Source organism: Cebus imitator, unplaced genomic scaffold, assembly GCF_001604975.1.
Source record: "Cebus imitator isolate Cc_AM_T3 unplaced genomic scaffold, Cebus_imitator-1.0 Scaffold18, whole genome shotgun sequence".
Lineage (NCBI taxonomy): Eukaryota > Metazoa > Chordata > Mammalia > Primates > Cebidae > Cebus > Cebus imitator.
In genome coordinates this window covers 8,762,518-8,771,214 of record NW_016107333.1, presented here as the reverse complement: position 1 = coordinate 8,771,214, position 8,697 = coordinate 8,762,518, and the positions used below count along the sequence as shown (strand labels likewise).

The following is an 8,697-nucleotide window of genomic DNA, read 5'->3' as shown; positions in this document are numbered from 1 at the left end:
TCCCATCTAGCCAAGGTGGAGACTGGCGTTTGTAATGTGAAAGAGATGGTGGAATGAAGCGTTGCGAGTGGCAAGCGCATTTGGAGAGAGGCTGGGGTGTTAAGCTGCGGGGACGGGTCACGCACACTTTCTCTTCTGTTCCTTTTTGAGTTAGGGCTCAGTTTGTGACTGGGACCAGAGCTCAGCATGTGATCAGGGTCAGGGCTCAGTCACTGGGGTCAGGGCTCAGTGTGTGAATGTGTGACAGGGTCAGGGCTCAGTCAATGACGGAGGATGGTGCTCAGGTAGCCTTCTGCCCCTCCCTCCTAAAAGGGAGAGACTTTCTCGGAGAACTTAGAGGTACCAGGCTTGAGGGGTCATTGTAGCCATCCCCCTGCCTACAGGTGCCTCTGTCCTCCAGGGCTTGGCTGAGCCTGGCTGGGGTGATAAGGGTACTCTCCTAGAAGCAGCTTTCCTTCCAGAGATCTCCTGGCCCCTAAGGCCACAGCTGCCCAGCCCCAGGGGCTTGTAGTGGTTGGCAGCTGGGCTTGGCTACTGGCTACGTGGCAGCCCCAACGCACATGTGGGATGAGACACTGTGGCCAAGGCCGTGTTTGCAGGAAAAACACTTGCAACCACAAGCAAACTCGCCGCTCCCTGGGTCCCTTCCCAGAGGACCCTGCACTTTGGGAGCCTTATAAAGTAGCCTCTGCACCCGCCTGCCTGGGGCAGAGGAGGGCTAGCCTGGGCCGAGAGTTCACCTGTCTCAGGAACCACCTGTGGTAGGCATGGGGCTGGGCTGGCACTCCTCCTCTGAGGAGTCTCGGTTTCTCTGTCTGTTTAGTGGGGATGTCACCTCCAGCCGCCCTCTGCGGAAGGGTCCTTCCACCCTGGCCTTGCTGTGGGACCTGGGCCAGTGCCGCCATCCTGGGTCTCAGCTGACCCGCCTGAGCAGCAGTCCCTCATTCCTGCCTGGCTCCCTCTCCCTGAGTCAGACACAGATCTGCCCACTCAGCCAGACTGGGCCAGGAGTGGATAGGGGCCATTTCTCACCTGACCGGGAGGGGATGAGGACAGGAGCCACCTGGGTCCTCCCCTGGCTGGGTCTGGACAGCTGGAGACCAGGCTGGGCTGCCACACTGGGCTGGATTCCGGCATCAGGTGACATAGTCCTGGGCCTTTTCCTGGGACAGGAAACCCCCTCAGCCTCCCCATTTGGGAGGCCCACCGTCCTTCTCTGCCATGGCTTGGGTCCTGCACCTGGTCCCAGTCTGCTGTGTGGCCCTAGGCAAGACCATTTCTTCTCTGGGCGTTGGGAGTCATTTCCAGAAGGGACTCCCCCCATGGCTCCTGATGAAGCAGGCAGGGCAAGGTGATGGTTCCCAATGCAGGGATACCAAAACGGGTGTCTGTGGACCTGGGGCAGGGCTGGAGTCACAGTTGGGGCTTGCTCCCTCCAGGCTGGAGTGGGGTTCAGGTGGCTCAGGGGTGGGCTGTTCTGCCCGAGCTCCCTGATGCTCGTTTCTACCCCAGCCCACAGATCCCAGAGGTGGTGGCCAGGGCAGCATGGCTCAAGCACGTGGGCTGGGCCTGCTGCTGGCACTGCTGCTGCCCGTGGTCAGTGCCTCCATGCCAGGCACCGTGGTCCGACTCAACAAAGCGGCACTGAGCTATGGTAAGGAGTGTGCTACCCAGCGTGCGCTTGCGAGCCTGTACATGCGTGTGCGATCTTAAGTGTGTGTGTGTATCCGTGAACTCAAAAGCCCCATGAGGACCCAGATTTTAATCGGAAGTTGTGTCCCTGGCACCCAGACAATGCCCAACACATGGCGCTGCTCAACAAATACTTATTACGTAAATGCATGGGGAGGGGGGAGTAGCTCATGTGACTCACGTGCAAGTGTGCAGACACGACGTGCTCTCGTGCTTTAGCGATTGCGCCTGGGTCGGTTTGAGGGGCTATTTTTACCTGTGTGTGTCTACTTATGAGTTTGAAATTTCACGGAGATGTGTCCACGTGTGTTCTTAAGTGTCAAGGAAGGTGCAAGCCCATGATGCATGCCTGGATATGTGTGCAGAGGCATAGCTGTGCACCCTGGGTGTACACGCACGTCTGTGTGGTGTGTGCACACACTTGTGTGCTCAGGAGAGGTCTGTATAGCATCGTGCTGCAGGGAGCGTTCTAAAGTTACATCCCTGCTGAGCTCAGCACAAGAGACCCAGCCGCTCTCTGTTCCACTTGTGCGAGGCCTCTGTCTTATGACTTTGCTGCCAGATCCTTCCAAGCCTTGCCCCAGTCCCCTATGGAGGGCGCAGTGAGGAAACTTAGACCCAGGATAGGACAAAAATTACCAAGGTCCATGATGCCAGCACAAAAAATGTTCATCCACCTCGAGCTGCCTCTTGGGGAGAATGTGGGTTCCCACCAAAGCTGGGAGATCAGAAGCTGTTTCCCCCAAGGCCAAACCAAACTCAGATTACAGGGTAAGAAAGTCAGGTCAGACAGCAGATGGGATTTTCAATGGCCCAGGACACGACAGTGGCTCAGGAAGTAGCAGGTCCTCCCCCGCCCTGGGTATAAGCAGCCTTCCGGGACCGTGTATCCGGGCAGATGGGCAGGCAATGAAAGGGGTCAGTGATCCGTGCCAGAGCGTGACAGAGAGCCATGCATGGGTGCCCGCAGGTAGGGCCATGAGGTCCGCGCCCTCCACTGCCTTCCTGCCCTCTGCCTGTCCTGTGCAAGCCTCCTTTGTTCCCAGGGAGCCCTCCCCAGCTTGCCTGCCTGTGTTTGTTCTTGGCAGAAATCCACTGGAGGCCCACACTGGGCGCATCGCTCCCTAGCTGGGCTGAGTGGCTAATTCCAGCGTCCTTCCCAACCCCCACCGTCCTGCAAGCCCCAGAGTCAGGGGAGCACTGTAGATGGAGTCTGAGGTCTGAGTGTGAGTCCCAGCTCAGCTGCAGATGGTTAGGTGGGAGAGGGGCGCTGGGAAACATGGAAACCACAGTCTTTATGCTTCTTGTTAGGGGAGACTAAGGCCCGGAGGGGTGCAGGGACTCCCCAAGTTCTCACAGCGAGTCTGAGCAGGGGGCAGGCCTCTTGGCTCCTTATCTGAAGCTCCCTTCCAGCACTGTTACCTCTTAAGTCAACTCTTGTTTAATTAGCACCGATCTGGGGCCCAGCAGCACAGGTGGGTGAGGAAGGCCAGAAGCTCGGGAGCCAGGTGCCTCATTCCACAGCCAGCCCCCGCCGGCCAGGTGCCCTCACCTCTCTGTAAACTGAGCACGATAGTCGGAAAAGCAAAGCAGTCAGAACAGGGCCTGGCCCTGCAGGAGCAGGATGTAAGGAGCGCTGCTATTATTATAAACAAGTGGCAACGGTAGTAGCTAGGATTTGCTGTGCCCTGAGTGTTTACAGTGATCCTGTGTGACAGATACCATTAGAATCATTGCACATATATAGATGGGGAAACCGAGGCACAGAGTAGCCACACAGGCAGTGAGTAGCAGTGAGTGCTGGAGTTTGAACCCAGAATCTGAGGGACTCTCGAGTCCTCAGCCTCCAGGTGAGGCTGTCCCCTCCCCTCCCAAGGGTCGTCCCCTCTGCTCCCATGGGACACCTCCGCAGCAGGCCAGGCATGATTGGGAGATGTTCCTTCTGCTTGGGAACTTGGGGAAGGCTCCCAGAGGAGGTGGAATCTAGCTAGAACCTTGCAGGAGGGCAAAGGATTTTGTTGCTTTTGAGGAATGGGGTAAACCAGCAGGATGTTGAGAGGCGGGTGGGGGAGGAGGCCCTGCCCAGGTGGAGAGAGCCTGGCGTGAGTGGTGCACCCGAGGTGGGCTCATGGGGAGTCAGTTGCCCTCCCTGCGTGCTTGGAGCAAGCCCACCCCTTCCAGTCTGAGTTCTCTCTGTGCAAGGCACAGGGCAGATGGCATGCAATGTGCGTTTGTGCTACTTGGTGGCTCCCGAGGGCAACCTGAGCTCACTCTACCCTGGCCCCACAGTGTCTGAAATCGGGAAAGCCCCTCTCCAGCGGGCCCTGAAGGTCACTGTCCCTCATTTTCTGGACCGGAGCGGAGGGGTGCTTCAGCCCACCAGGTGAGTGTTCCCTTCCTGCGGAGAAGGCGCTCCTGCCACCAAGTGGAGTGTCCCTGCTTGCCAGGTGGGTGCTTCAATCCACCGTGTGGACGTGTGCTCCTGCCTGCTGGGCAGACGGTCCTGTCCACGGGACAAAGCGTTCCAGTCCACCAGATGAGCACTCTTCACTAAACGCAGGTGAGTGCCCGCAAGATGATTTAAAAGAGGGAATCAAGGTGGAGATGCAGGGGCCTGGTGCCTCTGAATTAGTGAATTTCTTACACCCTCGGGGGTGTAAGACTGGCTCCTGAGTCCCCAGGGCTGGCAGGACCCTCTGTTTCTTCTTCCAGAAAGTGGACACTGAATTTAGACATAACTCTGAGCCTCCTTTACCTCCACCCCACGCTGCTTAATGCAGAGACTAACAGCACAGGGAGGCGGAGCCTCCAAAACTTAGACACCCCCCAATCCCCGGGCTGGTCAACAGTCACCTTCCACGTAAGAACTCAGGCTCACTACTGTCAGATCTTTGGGTTTCCAAGAGAAGATATACATCTAGAATCCATCAAATTTGGAATGTTAGTAGCTAATTAATAAACATTTAAAGGCTGGGTGCAGTGGCTCACACCTGTAATCCCAGCACTTTGGGAGATTGAGGGAGTGGATAACCTGAGGTCAGAAGTTCTAGACCAGCCTGACCAAGATAGTGAAACCCCATCTCTACTAAAAATACAAAAAGTAGCTGGGCGTGGGGGCAGGTGCCTGTAATCCCAGCTACTCAGGAGGCTGAGGTGGAGGATCTCTTGAACCCCAGAGACAGAGGTTGCAGTGAGCCGAGATCGTGCCATTGTACTCCAGCCTGGGCGACAAGAGTGAAACTCTGTCTCAAAACAAAAACAAACAAACAAAAAACATTTAAAACTGTAAGACCCTGGAACAAAGGGTGAGTGGTTAAACAGCAGCAATCACCATCTGGCCAGGGGACCTGCACTGTACAGTGGAGAAACGACTTTGATTTAGGAAATAAATCACAGGTTAGCTGCAGAGTGCCTGCCGCTTTGAAGGGGGAGTTTCTGTTGCTGCAGGCTATGAGCCGCAGTCATTGCCTGGGATACCAGACAGGGGTTTTCTGCCCTCTGTGCTTCCTGAAGGTTTTCTTTTCCAGCCTTCGCAACTTTCCAGGCAGGTGTCAGAAACTGTCAAAAACCTGAGCAATCATCTCATCCAAGACCTGCCCTGTGTGGGCCCCCTCTGCATATTCTCCCGACCAGCTGTATCCAACCTTGGTTTGCATGCTCCCTGGTGATGGGGAACTCACCACCTGCCCCTCACCTGGTGGTTCTAATTGTCAGAAAGCCCTTCTTTATAACACTGTGTGGGTATGGCTCAGAGCACCCACCCCAGAGTTGACCCCATGGTTTAATGGGGGCCACCCTGCCACCTTGATTACCACCTGCAGGATCCGGATTCTGAACGTCCACATGCCCCGCCTCCAGCTGAAATTCATTGCTGGTTTTGGAGTACGCCTGCAGGCAGCAGCTAATTTTACTTTCAAGGTCTTTCGGTGAGTGGATCTCCTTGTTAGGGGGTGAGAAGGGTTTCAGGGATGCTCCGAGGGACGCAGTGAGGCGACAGGGATAGCAACTCCCCCAGGACCCTCATCCGAGCCTCTTGACTCCCTGTCCAGTGCTCTTTCTCCCTCACCCTTGGATGGGAGCAAGATGGTGAGAAAATGTCTGAGAATACTGCTCAGCAACTCTGCAACTGGGCAGAGTCACTTCACTTGTTTACCCCTCAGTTTCCTCATCTGTACAATGGGATGAACTTCTGTAGGGTGGTGATGAGGGGTTCGGTGAATGGGTTCATTACTGTGAGGATAATTACTGTCCTCCCTTTCCCAGGACAAGGCATGGGGGAGATGCTCAACAAGCATCACGATCAGAGTGACTTTTGTGCACCTGGGACCTTGTCTGCCACTGCATGTAATTTCACACCATGAGCTGTGCAGTCAGAGGCATCTCTTACCTAACTCCTCTCCCCTGACTGATGTTATGAGTGCTTCCTGTGAGCTAGGCTCTGCGCTGGATGTTTTCACATGATTATCTCACAGAAAACTCAGCACAGCCCTGTGAAATAGGTACCACCAACCTCATGTCCATTTTACAGAAGAGGAAACTGAGGCTCAGCACGGCAAGGGGCTGGCCCAGGGTCTCACAGTGAGAGGCTTCAGACAGCCAGCGCTCACACCCATTGTTGCAACGGGTCTTGGGGCCAGGAGCTGTGGGCCTGCCCCAGGTAGGGCCATCTCGCTCTGAGAGGGAGGACTGCCTGGGCCAAGCGGCGGGCGGACAGGGGCTGGGGGATTTGCAAGCTCTCTTGTCAGTCATGGTGGGCTCTGCTGGGCGGTGATGCTGGAGCTCAGGCCTGGCCTCCCTGCAGCGCCCCAGAGCCCCTGGAGCTGACGCTGCCTGCGGAACTGCTGGCTGACACCCGGGTGACCCAGAGCTCCATTAAGACCCCCGTGGTCAGCATCTCTACCTGCTCCTCATTCGTAGGCCACGCCAACGAGTCTGATGGCAGTAACAGGTGGGTGCCCGGCAGGGTCACAGGCATCCCAGATGCCAAAGCCGTGCTGCTGTTTTCTGAGCTGTGCACTCTGGGTACAATGGCCACAAGGGCCTCAGAGGGCCCCATTGTTGTGGCTGTTTTGTGATGGAGGACGCTGAGGCTCAGAGATGGGGAGAGGCATGCCTGAGGTCACACAGCAAGTGAGCAGCCAGCGCCTGGGACCTTCCCATCCCCCCCCAGCACTTGACAATACATACTAGCTATGAGCACACTCTTTAGGGAGGGATTTTGGGTGGATCAGACTGGCTGTTAGGACCTGGGAGACCCACCCCTCCCAGCAGAGATGAGGAGAAGGAAGCCAGGGAGGGGCCGGGACCCCCGAGCTCTCGCAAGTGGCTGCTCCCTTCTGCATAAAGGCTGGGGACAGCTCCCGCCTCCAGAGCACCTATTGTGTGCTGAGCACCGTTCCAGGCCCTTTCTGTGAGTCATTTCATTTGATCCTCATGGTATCCTACCAGGTAGGTGTTATTTATTTCCTGAATTTTACAGGAGAGCAAACGGAGGCCCAGAGTGGTTAAGTGACTTGCCTAAGGCCACCAGCTGACCAACGGTGTAGCCAGATTCAAGCCCAGGCAGCCTGACTAGCTCCCTGGCTTGCAAATCCCCCAGATGATGTTGACACCTTCCCACAGTTCGTGGGGCTCGCTGAGGTGTTGAGCATCCTGGAGGCTTAGAAGAATGCAATGTTTGCGTCAAGACTGAGCTTTTTCCCCAGAGAGGCGTGTGGGTACATACACCCATTCACACTTATGTTCCGTGATCATCACGTGTGACTCATGACCCCTCACTGTCCTCACAGGCGGGGGAGGCTCACAGGTTATTGAAGGGAAAATGGAAGCCCAGAGGCTTTCAAAACACAGATGCCACCCTCCCACCTCCCCAGAGAGCCGGTTCAGTGAGGCTGAGCTGTAGCTTGGATTGACATTTTTGCAAATCAAGGAACCATAGGTGCCTATGAAGCACTGTTGAGTTGTTTAGAGGGGAAACTGAGGCCCAGAGCCAGGAAGGGACTTTATTAGGTATGTCACAGAAAATTGGACCCAAAGCAGGAAGCAGACCCAGGATCCCAGCTTTACCCCCAAACCCCACCCTCACTGGGGTTAGAGTGGCCACAGAGCCAGCTGGCCAAGGTCATGGCCAAGTCTGACTTTTGCAACCTCCTCTCTGTCTCACTCATCACATTCTTGGCCACTTCCAAACCTGAGATTAATGACCCTCTCCTTTGAGACTCAGTTTCCTCATCTGTGGGGCCAATTATGCCACTACTGTGCCTGGCAGGTGACAGGGCATCGAATGGGGTTGATTAGCTTCCTGGCTGAGGATAGACTCCTCTCCCAGGCACGTGACTGTGCTGAGCGATGGGACCTAATGTGTTTGGGAGCCCAGGAACTCTTTCTCTGTTTCTCTCTCAGCACTTCCCACGCGCTGCTGGTCCTGGTGCAGAAGCACATCAAAGCTGTCTTGAGTAACAAGGTAAAGGGCTTGCAGATTTCTCGGAAAGGAGGGCATGGCTTCATCAAGAAGGGATGGTGAAGGAAGGGTAAGATTTCAGGCAGAGAGGACTTTGCTTGGAATTTTTTTTTTTAAATAGAAGCTTCTTCCTTGTCCCTATGAAGGCAGGGAAGAGGCTGGCTCCAGAGTCCAGGGGAGAGATGGGGAGACCCAAATGAGGGCAGAGTTTATGGGGTTGGCGGGGAGGGAGGTTCATTCTTTTGGGGCAGCCCAATTTCATGCTAGAGGGTGGAGTGGGGTTCATGGGCCTGTGGTTTGTGAAAAGAAGACAAAATGAGAGTCGACGAGGGTGTGGGCATGGGGCCAGAGGCGGCCTGGATGGGTGCTGATCCTTTCCAGCTGTGCCTTATCTACGCTTCTGGTTCCACATCTGGGCTGAAAGAAACAAAGCTCCTGCTCCGTGGGGCAGTTGCAGGCATGAAATGCATGAACGCTTCGGAAGAGCTTGGAACAGTGGTTGGCAGAGTAGGTGCTGCTATTATTGCTTTTTTTTTTTTTTTTTT

At 55.6% G+C, this 8,697-nt stretch overlaps 1 protein-coding gene across 1 annotated transcript in view; it reads left to right on the top strand.

The window, feature by feature from the left end:
• The first annotated feature begins 600 nt into the window (after window positions 1-600).
• Window positions 601-8,697, top strand: part of BPIFB2 (BPI fold containing family B member 2) — a 20,478-nt gene continuing 12,381 nt past the window's right edge. The window contains exons 1-6 of the mRNA XM_017511658.2: window positions 601-761; window positions 1,513-1,654; window positions 3,982-4,075; window positions 5,514-5,618; window positions 6,494-6,640; window positions 8,095-8,155. Of these exons, the coding sequence (XP_017367147.1) occupies window positions 1,546-1,654; window positions 3,982-4,075; window positions 5,514-5,618; window positions 6,494-6,640; window positions 8,095-8,155 (516 nt within the window). The 5' untranslated portion in view covers window positions 601-761; window positions 1,513-1,545. The remainder of the gene's footprint in view (window positions 762-1,512; window positions 1,655-3,981; window positions 4,076-5,513; window positions 5,619-6,493; window positions 6,641-8,094; window positions 8,156-8,697) is intronic.